Here is a 21,397-nt window from a genome sequence, read left to right on the forward strand (position 1 = left end):
ACTCCCACCTTAGACTTCTAGACAAAAACTCTTCTTAATTATAGCTAATAGGCACATTCAGTGGGAAAAATAAATTTTAGTTACTACTAGGAAGCTTATGAACTAGATGAATAAACTTCATAAGATATATATATCCTAGTTCCAAGATCTTCTCTTCATGAAGCAGGGTTTTTCTCTGTTCCAACTATTGCTTCTTTCACTTCTGAAACTGTAATTTGTAAAACTTTTTCTCTCCCAAAAGGTATTAGAGTTAAAATATATCTGTTGTATATCTCCTTGGATCTGTTTTAAAATTAAAATATCTCCAAATAGAAAGAAAACAAATTCATTGGGCACCTTTTGTATGTCAGGCAGTGTACCTAGGTAAGCGCATCATATAGTTGTATTTAGTGGTATGTAGTTGGTACAGAATTACAATCTATTAGTTGGAGCATTTTTAATAATAGGTGGTTTAAGATTCTGACTAGACATTTTGCTGATATTTGTCCTTATATAACTTGTAGACTTTGTTCGGTCGGAGAAAAGTCAGTTGATTTTAAAGTTTCCAAATTATTATTTATTATTTGTTTTATTTTTTGTTTTCAATTAGGCAAGTAAAACTCGAAATGGATCAGTACAAAGAAGAACTGTCTAAAATGGAAAAAGAAATAATGCACCTAAAACGAGATGGAGAAAATAAAGCAATGCATCTCTCTCAGTTAGACATGATATTAGAACAGACAAAGACAGAACTAGATAAGAAGACAAATGTTGGTAAGCAACGGGTTAGCTCAGCTTAGCTGCCTGCATTTGTATATTTAAAGAAATGGACTACAGTAAGAATTTGAGATGAGAGGGGAGGGACAATCAGTGGTATTTTGCCTCTTATAGATGAATCAAATTGGATATTCTTAATTATTTACGAAGTTCTGAATAACAATTAGTTTATAATTCTAAAATTATTCTCTACTTTTAACAGTGAAGGAGTTAGAAAAGTTACAGCACCACACTGAAACTGAGCTAACAGAAGCCTTGCAGAAACAGGAAACATTAGAGACTGAACTACAAAATGCTCATGGAGAATTAAAGAGTACTTTAAGACAACTCCAGGAATTGAGAGATGTTCTACAGAAAGCTCAATTATCGTTAGAGGAAAAATACACTACTATAAAGGATCTCACAGCTGAACTTAGGTGAGTTAAATACTGAGAAATTATATCACAATTACAAATATTTCACTTTATTACCCTTAGTCCTTGGGTCATACTATAGAGTTTGTTGTTGAATTCTAGATGTCTAAACTTCTCAACTGCCTTTAGCTCACTGTGGCTCATCTTAGGCAGTTCATGCCATGCTCCATCTTACTAATTCAGGTGTTGCTGTTGGCTAATACTTCCATCCTTTGTCTTTGGACTATTTTACATTAGCCCTCTCCTGTATCCCATAGTGGTAAAAAATAATTGGACCATCATACAGCAGTGGTTAATAGCAAAATAATACTGACAATAACAATATTGTTCTTTGTGTTAAGCCCTTATTTTATGCCAGGACTAAGCCAGAGACTTCATATACGATCTCAGTCATTTCTTTACAACAAACCTTTGAGTTGCATATTATCACCTTTTTACACTTGAGAAAAACTGAGGCTTGAGAAAATTAAGTAAAATGCTCAGATAGTAGCGTCCAGACAGGGGAGTGAAACACAAGTCTGTCCAACCCTAAAATCTGGGCTCTTAGATTAGCGGCCATAGCATAAAATGCTGTTCCAGTACACATATGTGGTAAGTATGGGTGGAGAGCTAGAGCAGAGCCAAAGTGTGGGAAATAGATTCTGAAAAGGAAAACAGACCAAGATGTGAAATGTGTAATGAAAGAACAGGATAGAGAGCAGTAAGGTGACCCAGAAACTTAGATGTTGTATGCTGTGATTCAGTGCAGGACCTCTTCTCTTTGTTGCCCACAAACTCATTCTTAGTAAATTTCATGTAGCTTCAAATACTGTTGTCAAACCCTATCTAATGACTTACTTGTTATCTTCACTTAAGTATTTTAAAGAGGCATCTTAAACTTGGCTAAAATAATTCATTTTTTTTACTCATAACCCTGCCCTTCCTCCATCTCATTGTTATGCAGTTGCTTAAACCAGAAATATATGATTGTTTTTATCTCTTTCCCTCCCTTTTTTTCATCCAGTCTATTAGCAAGTCATGTCAACTTTATTCCAAAGCATATTCTGAAATCTTGATTTCTTGTTTTTTCTACCACTGCCTTCACACAAGCCATCATCAGATCATATTGCTTCCCTGCTTAAGCTTTCTAATGGTTTCCCAAAAGATTCAGAATAATAACTAAGCTCCTTGGGAAATGTAAACCAAAACCACAATGAGATACCACTTCAAACCCACTAAGGTGGCCATAATGAAAACAAACAAACAAACCAAAAAACCCAAAAGGAAAGTAACAAATGGGAAACTAAAATTGTTACAGCCTCTGTGGAAAACAGTGTAGCAGTTCCTCACTAAGTTAAACATACATTAACTGTATAACTCACTAATTCCACTCCTAAGTAAGTACCAAAAAGAATTGAAAACAGGTGTTCAAACAAAAATTGTGCACAGATGTTCATAGCACCTCTATTCCCAGTAGCCACTAAGTGGAAACAACCCAAATGGACAGTGATAGTTGTGGATGGATAAACACAGTGTGGTACATCCATACAAGGAATATTAATCAGCCATGACAAGGCATAGAGTACTGATACATGCTACAGCATGGATGCACCTTGAAAATATTATGCTGAGTGAAAGAAACCACATACATGTTGCATAATTCCCTTATAAGAAATATCCAGAATTTGCAAATCCATAGAGATAGAAAGTGGATTAATTGTTGCCAGGGACTGGGGGAAGGGAAAATAGAAAAAAAAACTGTTAATGGTATGGGGTTTCCATTCAGACTGATGAAAAAGTACTGGAAGTAGGTAGTGGTAACGGTTACATAACATTGTGAATGTACTTAGTGTAACTGCATTGTACACTTTAAAGTGGTTAAAATGGTAAATCTTATGTTACATGTATTTTACCACAATCGAAAAAAAATCCAAGCTCCTTTTCCTGGAATACAAAGCCCTGCATAACAAGGTTCCTGCCTACTTCTCTGGCCTCATTTCATATTGTTCTCCTTGCTCCTGGCCTTTTTATTGTACGTAAAGCTTACCAAGTTTTTTCCCACCTTAGGACTTTTGCCATAGCTGTTTCTTTGGCCTGAAACAATGGTTGTATGGCCAGCTTCTTCATACACTTCACATTACCTCAAAGGGCCCTTCCCTGACCACCTATTCTAACGTAGCCTCCCAGTCACAATCACATTACTGTATTTAATGCTCTAACATAGCACTTTATATTTTTCATATTGAGTTGTTTATTATTGTATAGTCCATCTCTCCTGGACCTAGTAGAATGTAAGCTCCATGTGATGCAGGACACCTATCCTGTTGACTATTAAATCCACAGTACATAGAACCTTGACATATAGAAAACATCAAGTAAATACTTGCTGAATGATTAAGGGAATGAATGAATAAAAGAAGTAAAAACAAAATCTTAAAATTCTAGCTAGTAGCTGAATTTTGGATGCACAGCTACTTGTATAGACAGCAGTTAGAGTTATCTTTAGAATTCATTTCTTATTAGTTTTAGAATATTAGTTTAGCCTTGTATTAACTCTTCAGGCTTTTAGGAGAACAGTAAACAATTCATTAAAGAAGTTCAGAATCTGCTTTTTAAAGTCAGTACCTTTTTTATATTGTTTCATATTTAAGACTGGAAAATCATATGAAGATTCAAGGTCAACAACATTTTCATCCTTTGTCATGTCAGAATTTAAGAGTTTATAATTAAAATTCTCTGATCACAAGCTTCAGAGTGGTATAAATATTAAAATTGTGTCATTTTAAGCATTGTTATAATATAAAATTATTCATTGGTTAGTGTTTTAAGAGGGCTAGAATTTATTTCAAAATACACTTAAAATATTTCTATATTAGACTTCAATACTTTGCTAAATATAAAGTGTCATTTTGAGTTAAATTCCAATAAGAAATACAGTGGTTGTCTACTGAGCTGTGGATCTCAGAGGCATCAACCATGAGACAAATGCCTTTCAGTTATGATGAACTCACAGCTGTTATATAAAAAGGACTCTCAAACACTCCTTTCATCTATAGATGAAATAGATATATTTTTAAAATTCTTATACTGATTCAGTCTTATTCCCTGGGAGTGCTTTTAAGGCCCCTTAGAACACTGTATTAAAAGTAGTTGTGTTGATATCAGTCATTTTCTTTATACATTATTCCTTTAATTTGAGCTCTCTCATCTGAAATAATTCAGTATACCCTATCAATTTTAACTTACAGGAAAGATAACCCAATTGATTTAATTTTTTAAAGCTATAATATTCCTGCTTATTTGCTTAGATCTTTTTCACTTTGATAAATTGCAGGGAATGCAAGATGGAGATTGAAGACAAAAAGCAAGAACTCCTTGAAATGGATCAGGCACTTAAGGAGAGAAATTGGGAGCTAAAGCAAAGAGCAGCTCAAGTTAGTTTTCTTAACTATATTTTAATGAAATTTTCTGTTAAAATACAATCATACAAGGTTTCAAAGGTCCCTTCCTTTTTGGTAAAATAGACATTTTTATACCTGTTTCTTTTTTCTGTGTACATAAATATTTTTAAAATTAGAACTGTGTCACCTCTTTATCGTGCAATTTTTACAGCAGGTGGATTTTGGGGAATGAAGGTTAGCTTAGTATCTGAACCTTTTGATCTCTTACAATATTGCATATCAGAAGAAAAGAGGATTAAAGGAGTTACTTGCTCAGCTAGTATTTATTGGAGGAACAAAACATTCAGAAGGCATTATTTAACAGCATCTTTTTTAAAAAGACTTTATTTTTTAGAGCAGCTTTAGGTTCACAGCAAAATTGAGCAGCAGGTACAGAGATTTCCCACATACCCCTGGCCCCCACAGATGCACAGCCTTCCCCATTATCATTTTCCCCCAGAATGGTACATTTGTTAAAGCTGGTGAACCTATTGATACATTGACACTTCATAATCACCCAAAGTCCATAGTTTACATTACAGTTCACTTTTGTGTTATACATTCTATGAGTTTGGACAGGTATCCATCATTATGGTATCATTCAGAATATTTTCACTGCCCTAAAAATCCTCTGTGCCCCATCTATTTATCCCTCTCCCTCTTCTCCCAGCCCTGGCAACCACTCTTTTTGTTGTCTCTATAGTTTTGCCTTTTCCAGAATGTCATACAGTTGGAATCATATTGTATTACAGCCTTTTCAGATTGGCTTCTGTAACTTAGTAATATGCACTTAAGTTTCCTTCATGTCTTTTCAAAGCTATTTCTTTTTAGCATGGAATAATATTTCATTGCCTGGATATATTATGATTTATTTATTCATTCACCTATTGAAGGACATCCTGTATTGCCTTTGCTCCTTTGTCAAAGATCAGTTGACTGTATTTACATGGGTTTGTTTCTGGTCTCTCTCTCCTGTTCCATTGATCCATTCATCTATTCTTTCATCAGTACCACACTATCTTGAAGTAAGTCTTGAAGTTGGGTGATGTCAGTTTTCCAACTTAGTTCTTCTCTTTCAAAATTATGTTGGTTATTCTGGGTCTTTTGCCTCTCCCTATAAACTTTAGAACTAGTTTGTTGATATCCACAAAATAACTTGCCTGGATTTTGATTGGGATTGCCTTGAATTTATATATCAAGTTGAGAAGAACTGACATCTTGACAATATTAAGTCTTCCTATCCATGAACAAGAACTCTCTCTCCATTTATATAATTCTTTGATTTCTTTTATTGGACTTTTATAGTTTTCCATATATAGATCTTGTATATATTTTGTTAAATTTATGACTATTTCATTTTGGGGAATGCTAATGTAAATGATAATTTTGTTTTTAACTTCAAATTTCTCTTTTTCATTGCTGGTTACATAGGAAAGCAGTTGATTTTTGTGTATTAACCTTGTATCCTGCAACCCTGCTATAATCACTTATTAATTTCAGGAATTTTTTTGTCACATCCTTTGGATTTTCTGCCTAGATCATTATGTCATCTGCAAACAAAGACAGTTTTATGTCTTCCTTCCAAATGTGTATACCTTTTATTTCCTTTTCTTGCCTTACTGCATTAGCTAGGACATCCTGTACAATGTTGAAAAGAAGTGGTGAGATGGAATATCTTTGCCTTATATCTGATCTTAACGGGAAAACTTAAGTTTCTCACTGTTAAGTATGATGTTAGCTGTTGGTTTTTTTAAATATTCTTTATCAAGATGAGGAAGTTGCTCTGTATTCCTAGTTTACCAAGAGTTTTTATCATGAATTGATGTTGGATCTTGTCAAGTGGTTTTTCTGTTTTTAATATGATCATGTGATTTTTTTTCCTTTAGTGTATTGATGTGATCAGTTACATTAATTAACTTTCAAATGTTGAAAAAGCCTTTCATGCCTAGAAAAAATCCTACTTGTTGTGGTGTGTAGTTCTTTTATACATTGTTGGGTATGATTCAGTATATCTTGTTGAGAATTTTTACATCTGTGTTCATGAAAGATATTATTTTGTAGTTTTCTTTCTTTATAATGTCTCTGTCTGATTTTGGTATTAGAGTAATGCTGGCCTCGGAGAATGAGTTAGTATTTCCTCTGCTTCTAGCTTCTAAGCAAGAGTGTAGAGAATTGGTATAATTTCTTCCTTAAATGTTTGGTAGAATTCACCAATGAACCCGTGTGAGCCTGGTGCTTTCTGTTTTGGAAAGTTATTAATCATTGATTCAATTTCTTTATAATAGATATAGGCTTATTTAGATTGTCTATTTCTTATTGTGTGAGTTTTGGCAGATTGTGCCTTTCAAGTAACTGGTCTATTTCATCTGATTTTATTAAATTCATGGACAGAGAGTTGTTCATAATATTTCTCTATTATCCTTTTAATGTCCTTGAGATTTGTAGTAATATCTCCTATTTCATTTCTCATATTAGCAATTTATATCCTTTTTTTTTTTTGTTAGTCTGGCTAGAGGCTTATTGATATTATTGACCTTTTTGAAGAACCAGCTTTTGGCTTTGTTGGTTTTCTCTATTGATTTCCCAATTTCGATTTCATTGAATTCTGCTCTAATTTTTATTGTTTTTTTCTTCTGCTTAGTTTGGATTTAATTTGCTCTTCCTTTTCTAGTTTCCCAAGGTGGAAGCTTAGATGATTGTTTTTAGGCCTTTTTCATTTTTAATGTATGCATTCAATGCTATAGATGTTCCTCTCATGTCACATTGTATTTAGCAGCTTTTATCAAGCATAAAATGAAGTTTGAATCATTTTGTCACTTATGTGAACATAATCATATATTGGGCTCAAGATCCAGTATTATTAAGCAGTGATTCTTTTTCTCATTCTTTTTAATAATTTATTTGAGATGCATTTATTCTTGTTATACTCACTATAAACAATTCTAAATCACATTCCAAGCACACAATTTTCCATGTTAGAACAAAATTGAATGGTAACTTAATGTTGCTTTTGTATTTAGGTTACATATTTGGATATGACTATTCGTGAGCACAGGGGAGAAATGGAACAGAAAATAATTAAATTAGAGGGTACTCTGGAAAAATCAGAACTGGAACTTAAAGAAAGCAACAAACAGGTAAATTATTAAAAATTACATGTCTTAGATTGTTTAAGAAAAAATTCCTTAACTGTAAGCATCTGTTATTCACATAATATGGCTTTGTAATAGAATACATATAATAAAAATGCTGCTTTAAAAATTTTTTATTTTATTTTTACTTTATTTATATTTAGTTGCATCACAGCATGTGGGATCTTAGTTCCCCAACCAGGGATTGAACCCGCATCCCCTGCATTGGAAGGCAGTATCTTAACCACTGGACCACCAGGGAAGTCCCTGTGATGTTTTAATGAAAATATACATTATGCAATAATTACCACGATTAAGTTAATTAACATGTCTGCAACCTCATATAGTTACTTTTTTTTTCAATGAGAACACTTATGAAGTATACTACATAGTATTACTAACTGCAGTCGTTCGTTCTGCCATACATTGTATCTCCAGAATTTATTCATCCTGTATAACTGAACCTTTGTGCCCTTAGACCAACATTTCTCCTTTTCTTCCACTCCCTAGCTTCTGGTGCTTACCCTTTTAATGTTATTTTGAATATAGTTTTTTTGTGTCTCAATGTGATCACATATTTATTATAATGTGTTCATGTATGAATATGTATAAAATATCTCTGGAAGGATTTGCAGGTAATTCTGTTAACTGTGGTTGCTTCTAAGGAAGGAACATAGTAAGAAGGGGAGTTCGTTTTCACTAATTGTATTTTTCACCTCATGCAGGTATTACCTATAAAATTATTTTGAAGGCCATGTAATGTGTATTGTTTTAACATACCCTTATTTTTCTTTCTTATACAAATGTGTTTGATACTTTCATCTCTTTTAGTATATTTTAGGTATACATGTAAGCATCTTATTAGGCACAAAAATTCTGATGTTTATGTCAAAGTTATGATTGTCTTAAGAAAAGCACATTTTTAAATTTTGCTATTTTGGGTATATATGTTTAAAGCTTGACCCACTTGGATTGCAGTTATGATTAAAGAATTATTTTTCTTTGGTTACATTAGCATTGCTCTGTTTAAAACTCAGGTAGAAAGTTTGAATGAAAAATTGCAAAATGCCAAAGAACAGCTTCGAGAAAAAGAGTTTATAACATTACAAAATGAACAGGAGATAAGTCAACTGAAAAAAGAATCTGAACGGACACAACAAAATATGAAAGAAATGGAAAGTGTAAGCAAATTATTTTCCTCCTAAGGAACAAGGTTGATATAAATCTTTATGTTTTAAACTAATTGCTTTTAGTATGTGATTGGTATTTAGTATGCACAGAAACTGTGCCATAAGTATTTTTAGGCTAATTATTTGTGCCGGATACCTGTTATTTTCCTTATCTTATTAAATTACTTTATTCTGATGTTCTAATTATAGGTGAGGTTATCATCTTATTTGTCTATATATTCCTTTTAGGTATTGGTATAATAGCTCTCACAAAGTAGATCCATGATATATGCTCACTTGGTCAATAAATATATGTATATTTTAATTGAGAACCTGCTATTAATAGAACTGAAGATCAGATATTAATAGGGTGCACTCCTTTGTCCTTGAGGAACTCTGTCCAGAGAATGAATTAACAGATAGTTGTATATTATTGAGGCCAAGTACATTGAGTTGCCAGATAAAGTTTGATGACTTCATATAATCAGTTTGCATGTGTGTTGACTACTGAACTCATTCCACCCACTTGCCTTTTTAAACAGTAAATTTGCTTCTAAGAGCTCTAGTGGATGTAACTTTTTCTTGTTTTTAAATACTATACTCAACTTTAAAACTTAATATGTAGCTCTTTATTGTGTTTGATTAACTGATTTTCTGTCTCCTCCAGTTGAATATAAACTCCACAAGGGTACCCACTTTGTCTCCTCTGTTCCCTCCTTTATCCTCAACACCTAGAATAGTACATATCACATAGTAAGCATAAGTAAATATTTGTTGAATTATATATCAATACATAAGTTAGGCAAGGTCTCTGAGAGCAAATTTGGGCGCCAGTGAGGGGAAAAAAAAAGAAAGAAACATAATTGTCTCAGTCATTTCGTGTTCCTTAACAAAGGCTGGCTAAAAATATTTTCATGAGATTTATACTGATATACAATACAGTTGGACCTTAGACCCCCATTCTAGACATCAGGGTCCTAGTGATTTGTACTGGTTTGCTTCTTATCAGCCCTAAAGTCAAGTGTCATTACCTGTCATCTAATCTGCTTCACTGAGATGATGTAGAACTAATTTACTTTTTACTGATTTTTTTTTCTCTAAGAAATAATACTTTACTAGGGATTTAACTGAGGAATGTGAAAGTATTTCAGAGGGAGTAGCAGTCCCAGTAACAGACTTCACTTTTGCAAAGAATAAGATCATCGTTAACCCAGTTATGTGGATTAATGGTAGGGTTTGATTATTCATGCCAGTATATTCTCCATCTTTGACATGGATAATCAAATATTAACTTCTCTCTTCTCTTTATATTATTATGTATTCTGTTATCTTGCCTCATCATGTTGAAGGTTTATGCAGTTTGCATATTGAAGTCGTGTAAAATACACCAGTGAGTCCCAGATTTATTAGAGTGCTTTTGTCATTTTCTCATCATTAAAAAAGAAAAAAGACATTTTAAGAATATCAGTTTTACAGTGGATGATATTCATCATATGTTAAATTATATAGAGGTTTAGTTGGGGGGGGTAAGTCATTTATTAAAAGCAAAATCAGAGTAAGAAGTAGGTTATCTGTATCATTTTATTTTGAAACCTACAAATATCTTGTGCATTTCAGGTTATGAAAGAGCAGGAACAGTACATTGCAACTCAATACAAGGAGGCCGTAGATTTGGAGCAAGAACTGAGGCTAACTCGGGAGCAGATGCAGAACTCTCATACAGAATTGGTAGAGGCTCGTCGTCAACAAGTCCAAGCACAGAGAGAAATAGAAAGGCTCTCAAGTGAACTGGAGAAAGTAAAGCAACTTTCTAAAGAGAAAGTAATCCCTGTTCTAATTTTAACTTACTGAAAATCTTAAAGTTTTTAACATTCACTTTTTTTGACTATAGAATATAGTTCTTACAAAAGTATATGGTGTTCCACAACAATGTGAATGTATTTAAATGCCACCAAATTTTACACTTAAAAATGGTTAAGGTGGTAAATTTTATCTTCTTTTATCCAAATTAAAAAAAAAAAAAAACTGTTATATTTAGCATAGCTTTGTAGTGTAACTAGGGAGTCTCTCAGAACTGAGTTTAGTCAAACTAATTAGTTTTCAATAAAATGAATTATAAAGCACTTTCAGACTTTCAAGTAAATTTGAGCTATCATTTGAAAAAATCTAATAAATCTTTTTTAAGTAAAAATTTTTACATTTGTAACCATTCATAAATGAAAACTGACCATCTAAATTTATAACTGTTAAAAACCTGCAGTCCAGAACCATTGGGGAGGAAAAGTACTTTTAAATAGCAAGAGCACTAATAGAAATTGTATTTCCCCTTTTAGGTATAAAGTTAACAACTTGGCTTAAAAATATTTAGATTGATACACTTGGGTTAATTACTTAGACTTTGAGAAAAATATATTTATTGGTATTCTAGAAAAGTACTTGTGATTTTTCTGCCTTCTATTATGATTTCTAATTCAGTATGGGAATTGAGTGAAAGTTTTTACATTTAGTTTTGGTTAACCTAATGATATTTTTATTCACATTTCTGGATGGGTAGACTAATAAAAGATATATAGGGAATTTTTATTAGAGTATGTTGGGGGACACATGGGAGTCTGCTAGGAAAAGGGAAAGCTATCTACTTTTATCTCATTTCTGTCGTTATCAATAATAGTATCTAAATGTGGTATAATTGATTTTATCTGATAAACTAAGTTCAATTAATCAAATAAGTAAAAGTGGGGAATTATTAAAAATGACAGTTTAAATATTATATTTTAACCCAGAACTCTTGAGTTTACATTCATGTGTTAAACTTTTAATGTGGGACCAAATTTTGGTTCTTTGTGTTTGAGTATAGTCCCTTGATTACAGTTCCACCTGGTCTTTCTTACATAAACCATACTCATATTCAATCATCTATAGTTTCCAATTTTGGTTTCTTAAAATGGAAAAAGAATTAAAAGACATTTGTAAATCAGTCAGAGGATAGCATCTCATATTTTTTATGGGATTTCCTACCGTATTTTACAACTATCTTGACTGCTTCTAATTGGGTAGCAAATATTTGTGACTCACTCTTTGAATTGTCTCAAAGCATATAACTTAGTTTTCATATAAATACATTCCTTTTGCATGTATATTTCATCAGTGTTCATAACATAATAAAATTACATAATTGTCATAAACACAACTAGCATAAATAAGTTTCAGTAAACACACAACTGACTATAGATAAGCAAACAGCACATCTGGTGAGCAAAAATACATAGCCATACCTAAGAGTAGACTATTATCTGCCAAAGTTCAGTTTCCTGTGGTTATTAGTTTATTTTACGAAAAGCATTGGTTAGTGAACTTCTATTATGATAACAAACAATATTACTGATACTTTCCCATTAGTACTCTCTTAAATATCTAGATTAAAATCTAGATTAATACATTTTTTAAAGTGTACATTTAATAAGGTAACTTTGTGTATGAGTATATAATATTATAAAAGATTAAAGTACTTCCATAGAGAGATCAACTCGATGATTGGTGATGACTTAGCGGGGTGGGATAGGGACGATGGGAAAGGAGGCTTGGGAGGGAGGAGATATGGGGATATATATATAAATACAGCTGATTCACTTTGTTGTATAGCAGAAACTGGCACAGCAGTGTAAAGCAATTATAATCCAATAAAGAGCTAAAAAAAAGTCTATACCTATTTAAAAAATAAAGTACTTCCATAAATGTGCTGAAATATTTAGCTATAATAACCAAATAAACAAGTAGTGTAACCTTTACTTAATATGTCATTTGTAAGGAAACTCATGGAAAACATTTAGCTGAAGAATTGGGGGCTTCTCAAGTACGTGAAGCTCAGTTAGAAGCAAGAATGCAAACAGAAATCAAGAAATTGTCAGCAGAAGTAGAATCTCTCAAAGAAGCTTATCATCTAGAGGTAAAGAAAAATTTAGTTTGTTCTGTTACTCCCTGCTAGAGTGTGTTGATCTGTCTGAACAAAGTATAAGTCTAGCTCTTAAATGTTCATTATAGAGTAACACATTGTGGTCTTCCGTTTCTAGTAGCCTATACATACAACTTTCACTTCATATCCAGTGAACTAATATTCTGTGGCGTTTAAGAGCTTGAATTCTTTAGCCAGGCATCCTGGTTCTAAATCTCAGCTCATTGCTTGGCACTTATGTAACCTTGGGCAACTAACTTAACATCTCTGACTAAAGTGGATATAATAATGCTATCTGTTTCATAGAACTGTGTTGAGAATTAAATGAATTAATGTGTTAACGATCTTATACCAGAGCCTGGAACATCATTGTCATTGTCATCATTGGTTGTAAACTAGCATTTGCCGAAACAAACTGGAGGTATTTAATAACCAATATAAGCAGTTTCTTGTGATGTAGATCTATTAACGTGTTGTAAGTTTCAACATTTGCTCTGATAGTAAGTTTGAGAGGAAGTACGATACTTTGCTTTTTAATCCATCAGTATGTCCTGAGCCTTTATAGAAATGGGCAGTGTTATAAATTAGAATAGCATTTCTGGTCTTTTTAAAAGCTATATTTGAAGATACCCAGAATTTAGGTTTAAGATATGAATCAATTACTTATGAAGTTCTACTAAAGCATTTTTCTGTATGGCAGTAGTTGCAAATACTTAAACTTGTTTCGAGGGAGTTTGGTAACATCTTTGTGAGGGATAAGTTGAGTTTAAACCATGTTAAACCATGAGTTAAACCATGTCTTGGTTTAAATTCATTTAGAGTCAAATCTCTGAAAACATAGTGTCTGCCAAACAGAACCCATTTGCAAGCTGAGTCCAGTCCTCAGGCCAATAGATTACAGCCTTTGGTCTTTAGAGACAAGTGTGAATGCTGATGAGTTCAACATAATTATTTGATATTAGCTGGTCAACTTAGTGACCATCAGTAATAATTGGCCCATCTTAAGTATTTGTTACTGCTCAGTATGCTTTTATTACATGGTCTGTATTTCTATTTTGTTTTTCATTATCTGATTTTTTACTTTCAGTTTTATAAGCCTCCTGAAATTATTTATAAGCAGATAATACATAAAATGAATTGTAAAAATTGTTTCTAGTATTGCTGTTTAATATCTGGTATTAATATTGATATTTTATATGCATAATATAAAAATACCTAATATGGGCATTCACACAGGGGCTGCCACTGGTGACTCTGAAGCCTGTCAGAGATGAAGGCACCTAACACAATGCTTTTCTGGTCAGTTCCCAGACATGCTGGTCCTTTTAAGTTTCATGGTGGAACAGATGTTAAACGCATTCAAACAGAAGGATGAAAGCTCTACATAGCAACACGATGTGAATGAAAGAGACCTTTCATTATGCCAACAGTATAGCATTCTAAATAGACACTAAAAACAGTTCTTATCTCAAAGAACCCAGCAACTATGTCACAGTATAAGTTAGATGCTGGTGGAACAGCTTTTGATAAATGAAGCCTTCCAGCCAGACGGTGATCCCTTTGGACCCGTTACCTTGCATTCATCATCAGATTAGATCACTCCCATCCTGAGACTCCCAAGACTTTGAACAGCTTTTCAGTGATCCTTACAGAAACATACCCTCTCCAGAGAAATGCAATATTTATACACAGTGCATTGGATCTCTAGGAAACACCAGAGTTATCAGTGAAGCATATGTTACTGGGTTGGCCAGAAGGTTCGGTTTTTTCCGTAAGATGGTTCTCTTAGCACTTGGTTGTCTGTAACTTCATTCGAAACAATTTTGTTAGATTTATGTGACAGCTGTCATGTCAGCGTACATTTAGAAAAAAATTTATCAAAATGGGTGAATTTTTGTGTAGCCATTTTAATATTGAAGATGGAAGGAAAAAAGAAACGTTTTCAGCATTTTTTGCTTTATTATTTCAAGAAAGGTCAAAATGCAACTGAAATACAAAAATAGATTTGTGCAGTGTATGGAGAAGGTGCTGTGACTGAACATGTCAAAAGTGGTTTGTGAAGTTTCATGCTGGAGAGTTCTTGCTGGATGGTGCTCCACGGTGAGGTAGGCCAGTTGAAGTTGATAGGGATCAAATTGAGACATTAATTGAGAACAATCAGTGTTACACCATGCAGGAGATAGCTGATATACTCAAAATATCCAAATCAAGCATTGAAAATCATTCACATGAGCTTGGTTATGTTCATTGCTTTGATGTTTGAGTTCCACATAAGTTAAGCAAAAAAAACCTTCTTGACCATATTTCTGCATGCAGTTCTCTACTGAAACGTAATGAAAACATTCTGTTTTTAAAACAAATTGTAACAGGATGAAAAGTGGATACTGTACAACAATGTGGAACAGAAGAGATCATGGGGCAAATGAAATGAACCACTACCAACCACACCAAAGGCTGGTCTTCATCCAAAGAAGGTGATGTTGTGTATATGGTGGGATTGGAAGGGAGTCTCTATTATGAGCTCCTTCCAGAAAACCAAACATTCTGACAAGTACTGCTCCCAATTAGATCAACTGAAAGCAGCACTTGACGAAAAGCGTCGAGAATTAGTCAGCAGAAAGCACATAATCTTCCACGAAGATAATGCAAGAACACGTTTCTTTGATGACCAAGCAAAAACTGTTAACAGCTTGGCTGAGAAGTTCTGATTCATCTGCTGTCTTCACCAGAGATTATCACCTTTGGATTTCCATTTGTTTTGGTCTTTACAAAATTCTCTTAATAGAAAATATTTCAATTCCCTGGAAGACTGTAAAAGGCACCTGAAACAGTTTTTGCTCAAAAAGATAAGAAGTTTTGGGAAGATGGAATTATGAAGTTGCCTGAAAAATAGCAGAAGGTAGTGGAACAAAAGGGTGAATACACTGTTCAATAAAGTTCTCCATGAAAATGAAAAATGTGGTTTTTATTTTTACTTAAAAACCAAAGGAAGCTTTTGGCCAACCCAATAAATTACTCGGGGGCTACTGTGAAGCATTTTTCTATGGCTTGACAGTAAAATTCCTAGAATCAGCTCCTGTCTCTGCAAGGTGTTCCTTTAGAGTCAGTGATAACATACAAAACCTACAAATTCACTCAGGGCACACTCTAAAGTTCTAAAAAATTAGAAACCTAAAGATGCCTTCTGTGTCGTGGGAATAACAATAGTTGAACTTTAGTCAAGAGATGCCCTGGAATGTTGCGTTTGGACAGGCCTCCCTCTTTGACAGGTGGTATGGGGATATTCAGCTTTGCCAGGTATGGTAGGTATTTTTATAGTTTACCTTATGAAGGCAAGGTAAAGAAGCTGCAGAAAACATCTTCAAATGACTATTCTGTTTTTGATAACTTACATTCCTGAAATGACTAGTGTTTTTCCACTTCAATCCTGTAAGACTTTAACCCATGGGATTGGACACATATTTGGACTTTGACACTGCCAGTGGCTTGAACATCTAATGCAAGTTTCCAAACATTTGGAAGAAACTGACCAGTGCCCACAAAACCTTTGCCCTGTCTGTTTACATAAGTTACAGCATGCTGTTGGTTGCATCATTATAGAAGGGTATAAAGTACTGGTGAGGTAGATTGAAGATGAATCTGCTGACACACCTAGATTGCCTCCAAGACATAGTCATGAGAATAATGTGAATTTGCCAAAACCTGTGGAAGCCTTTAGGGAATGGAAAGAGTGGAAAATAAAATGCTCTGCTATTTTCCAAAAATAAGGACCTTTAAATATTAAGGAATAATTGAAATAAATACTTTCAGGTTAAAAATATATGTATAGGTTTTTTGTTGTTGTTCTTAAAGATTTTTTAAAGTGTATGTTTGAATATAAAAATGAGAATATAAAAATGTCATTAAAGTAATAGGAAAGGGGATCAATAATTTTTAATTGTAATTTTTAAAATACAGGTTTCAGATTTGTCAGAAAAATCGCTTAATTGCAAAACTGATTTTTTTTTCAACGAGAATGAGATTGTTTAAAACTTTATTATGGAAAATGTTTAACATATCCAAAAAGAGAATGATATAAATCTTCCTATATATTGTTCAGCTTTAATAATTATCAACTCATGGCCAGTTTGATTTAATCTCTAAGTATGTTGACCATTTTTTTTATCTAAAAGGAAATACTTTTGAGAATGAAAAAGGGTGCTATTAGTAACTACACCAGGATACCAGGCATAAAACCTAGACATTTGTAAGCAAACTGGAAAGTGTGGTCACCATGTCTTTAACCTCACTCAGTTCCCTTTCTTCCCTCCCAGACATTCCCCCACATATCACTGTTTTGTTTTGTTTTTTGAAGTGAATCCCAAACATGATTGTTTCCTCAGTAAACATTTCAGTAAGTATCTCTAAGAGATAATGGCTATTTTAAAAAACATAACCACAATGCCATTATCACACCTAAAATTTGACTGTAATTCCTTAATATCATCAGACATTCAGTCATTGTTCAGATTTCCTCAGTTATCACAAAAATATCTTTATAGCTGATTTGTTCAAATCAGGAACCAAAAGCAGTCCATTGTATTTAGTTAACTGTTCTTAAGTAAATTTAAGACTGTGGGTTCCTTCTTCCCCTTTTTCTCTATAGTATGTTATTTGTTGAGAAATCATGTTTGTAACTATAAACAGAATTTACTTTCATTTAAGTGGAAATGAAAAGTATTAGAATGTTGTTGAAACCAGCTTCACCTTATTTTCTTTCTTCCTTTTCTTTACAATTTTGGGGCTATGCAGATGATTTCACATCAGGAGAACCATGCAAAGTGGAAGATTACTGCTGATTCTCAAAAGACTTCTGTTCAGCAACTAAATGAACAGTTAGAGAAAGCAAAACTAGAATTAGAAGAAGCTCAGGACACTGTAAGCAATTTGCATCAGCAAGTCCAAGACGGAAATGAAGTTATTGAAGCTACAAATGAAGCATTACTTATTAAAGTAAGTAAACATAGAAAAGTACATAAAGCAGAACTATAATGAAGTGAATTTATGACTTATTTTCCCATCCTTGTAGTTTATAGAGGACTAAATAACCAAAAATTGACCTGTTTGAGTAAAAAGCACTTTATTTAGAAAACACTGAATTTGGAAATTATTAATATGATATGTGTCATATTATCACAGGAGAAATAATTTACATTCTAACATGAACTTTTTTTAATTTTTTAATTTTTGGTGAGAACATGTAAGTTCTACTCTTTCAGTAAATTTCAGTTATACACTAGTGTTACCAACTATAGTCATCATGTTATACATTAGACCCTCAAACTTTAGTCATCTTATACTTGAAAGGTTGTACCCTTCAGCAACCTCTCCTATTTCCCCCACCTCCCCAGCCTCTGGCAACCACTTTACTGCTCAGTATTTCTATGAGTTTGACTCTTTTTGTTTGTTTGTTTGTTTGTTTGTTTGTTTGTTTTTAAGATTCCACATATAAGTGATATCATGCAGTATTTATCTTTCTCTGTTTTATTTCACTTAGCATAATGCCCTCAAGGTCCATTCATGTTGTTCCAAAGGGCACGTTGTATATTCCATTGCGTGTATATTTACCACATCTTCTTTATCTATTCATTTGTTAATGGGCACTTAGGTTTCTTCCTTATCTGAGCTATTGTGAATAGTATTGCAATGAACATAGGAGTACAGATATCTGTTTGATAACCTGTTTTCATTCTCTTTGAATATTTATGCAGAAGTGTATTGCTGGATCATATGCTAGTTCTATTTTTAATTTATGGAGGAACCTCCATGCTATTTTCCATAATGGCTGTACTGGTTTACATGCCCACCAATAGTACACAAGGGATCCCTTTTCTCCACACCCTTCCCAACACTCATCTCTTGTCTTTTTGATGACACCCATTCTAACAGGTATAAGGTGATATCTCACTTGATTTTGATTTGCATTTCCCAGATGCAGAGGTGATATTGAGCACCTTTTCATGTACCTATTGGCCCTTTGTATATCTTCTTTGAAGAAATGTATATGCAGTTCCTCTGCCTGTTTTTTAATTAGATTGTTTCTTTGCTATTCAGTTGTATGAGTTCTTTATGTATTTTAGGTATTAACTCCTTATCAGATAAATGATTTGCAAATATTTTCTCCCATTCTTTCGGTTGCTTTTTCATTTTATTGGTTTCCATTGGTGTGCAGAAGCTTCTTAGTTTATATAGACCTTCTTTTTTGTTTTTGCTTTTGTTGCTTTTGGTGTCAAATCCAAAAAATGATTGCCACACATGATATCAAGGTGCTTACCCCCTTTTTTTTTTTTCTAAGAGTTTTATGGTTTCAGGTCATAAATTTAAGTTTTTAATCCAGTTTGAGTTGATTTTTATGTATGGTGTAGGATTGGGGTCCAGTTTCATTCTTTTGCATCTGGCTCTCCAGTTTTCCCAGCACCATTCATACTGTTCTTCCCCCATTGTATATTCTTAGCTCCTTTGTCATAAATTAGTTGGCTATACATGCATGGGTTTATTTCTGGGCTGTCTATTCTGTTCCATTTATCTATGTGTCCATTTCTATGCTAATATGTACCATACTGTTTTTATTACTATAGCTTTGTAATATGGTTTGAAATCAGGAAATGTGATGCCTCCAGCTTTGTTCTTCTTCAAGATTGCTTTGGCTATTTTGGGGTCTTTTGTGTTTCCATACAGATTTTAGGATAGCTTGTTCTATTTCTGTGAAAAATGCAATTGGAATTTTGATGGGGGTTGAATTGAATCTATAGATCACTTAGGATAATAAGGACATTTTCACAGTATTAATTCTTCCAGTTCATAAGTACAGGATATCTTTCCACTTACGTGTATCTTCTTCGATTTCTTTCATCAATGTCTTAGAGTTTCCAGTGTACAGGTCTTTCACCTCCTTGGTTAAATGTATTCCTAGGCATTTTATTCTTTTTGATGAAATTGTAAATGGGATTATTTTACTGATTTCTCTTTCTGATGGTTCATTATTAATATATAGAAGTGCAACAGATTTTTATATGCTGATTTTGTATGCTGCTGTTCACTGAATTCATTTACTAGTACTAATGGTTTTTTGATGTTGTCGTTAGGGTTTTCTATATATAATATCATGTCATTTACAGTTACAGGTATACTTCTTCCTTTCCAATTTGGATTCCTTTTATTTCTTTTTTTTCCCCTAATTTCTTTGGCTGGGACTCCCAGTACTATGTCGAATAGAAGTGGTGAAAGTGGTCATCCTTGTCTTGTTCCTGATCTTAAAGGAAGTGCTTTCAGTTTTTCATTGTTGAGTATCGTGGGCTTGTCATATATGACCTTTATTATGTTGAGGTACATTCCCCCTATGCCCACTTGTGCGTTTTCATCATGAATGGATATTGAATTTTGTCAAATGCCTTTTCTATGTCTATTGAGATGATCATATGATTTTTACCCTTCATTTTCTTAATGTGGTATAACATTGATTTACAGATGTTGAACCATCCTTACATCCCTGGAGCTAATCCCACTTGATCATGGTATATGATTCTTTTAATGTATTGTGATATACAATAATAATGAATAATATCATAGGAAAAAATGAATAATGAATTCAGTTTGCTAATTTTTTAAAAAATAGTTATTTTAAAATACTTTTTTTTCTTTTTTTATTAATTAATATTGGAGTATAGTTGCTTCACAATGTGTTAGTTTCTGCTGTATAGCAAAGTGAATCAGTTATACATATACATATATCCACTATTTTTTAGATTCCCTTCCAATCCAGGTCACCACAGAGCACTGAGTAGAGTTCCCTGTGCTACACAGTAGGTTCTCATTAGTTATCTATTTTATATATAGTAGTGTATATATGTCAATCCCAGTTTCCCAATTCATTCCACCCTCCCCCACCTTCACCCCTTGACAACCATAGTTTGTTTTCTACATCTGTGACTCTACTTCTGCTTTTTACAAATAAGTTCATCTGTATGTTTTGCCAAAAGCCTTACTTTCAGTTTCAAGGTTCGTAGGATTCATTGGCAAAATAACCACTCTACACTCAGCTAAACAAGAGTTTAGAGAGAATTTATTAAATTAACAAAGATCACAGTATACTAATTAAGAGAATAATTAGCTAAGAAAGAATAGTAAAGACAGAGGTTCATACATCACCAAATTGGGGAAGCACCTACATCCAGATCCAAGCAGCACTGGAAAGTCCCTGGAACAGCAATCTGGAGTCCCAGTTGGGAAGGGTCCTGGGCAGTGTGTCCACTTCACAGGTGAGACTTCATATTGGAGTTCTGGGGGCTCCTGCTTACAATTCCAGGCAGCAAACTGATATCATCAGTTTGTGTGTAAAAATGCAGCTCTGGATTTACTTTAACAATGTTTTTGGTTTCATCATGTGAGTCCCAAGATTCTCCAGACCCGAGAACACTGGCCAGGTGCCCAGGTCTCAAGAAATTCCAAGACCCACTCCCTTTCTTATCATAAGTGCCGTTTGACTTGCTAGCAACAATTGTTAGGTGTGTAAGCAAGC

General features: G+C 33.4%; 1 protein-coding gene across 12 annotated transcripts in view; it reads left to right on the forward strand.

Annotated features, from left to right (window-relative positions):
- CCDC18 (coiled-coil domain containing 18) overlaps positions 1 to 21,397 on the forward strand; it is a 121,407-nt gene that overhangs the window by 82,072 nt on the left and 17,938 nt on the right. For 7 of the 12 annotated variants that reach the window (XM_057717685.1, XM_057717667.1, XM_057717681.1 and 4 more), the window contains 8 exons: positions 590 to 753; positions 959 to 1,172; positions 4,483 to 4,582; positions 7,609 to 7,725; positions 8,757 to 8,900; positions 10,506 to 10,709; positions 12,697 to 12,834; positions 17,632 to 17,832. In XM_057717685.1, the coding sequence (XP_057573668.1) occupies positions 590 to 753; positions 959 to 1,172; positions 4,483 to 4,582; positions 7,609 to 7,725; positions 8,757 to 8,900; positions 10,506 to 10,709; positions 12,697 to 12,834; positions 17,632 to 17,832 (1,282 nt within the window). Of the gene's footprint in view, positions 1 to 589; positions 754 to 958; positions 1,173 to 4,482; positions 4,583 to 7,608; positions 7,726 to 8,756; positions 8,901 to 10,505; positions 10,710 to 12,696; positions 12,835 to 14,076; positions 14,140 to 15,209; positions 15,756 to 17,631; positions 17,833 to 21,397 lie in introns of those variants that run through there. The other 5 variants (XR_009050233.1, XR_009050232.1, XR_009050230.1 and 2 more) reach the window with 5 other exon arrangements.

Source organism: Hippopotamus amphibius, chromosome 1 (assembly GCF_030028045.1).
Source record: "Hippopotamus amphibius kiboko isolate mHipAmp2 chromosome 1, mHipAmp2.hap2, whole genome shotgun sequence".
NCBI lineage: Eukaryota > Metazoa > Chordata > Mammalia > Artiodactyla > Hippopotamidae > Hippopotamus > Hippopotamus amphibius.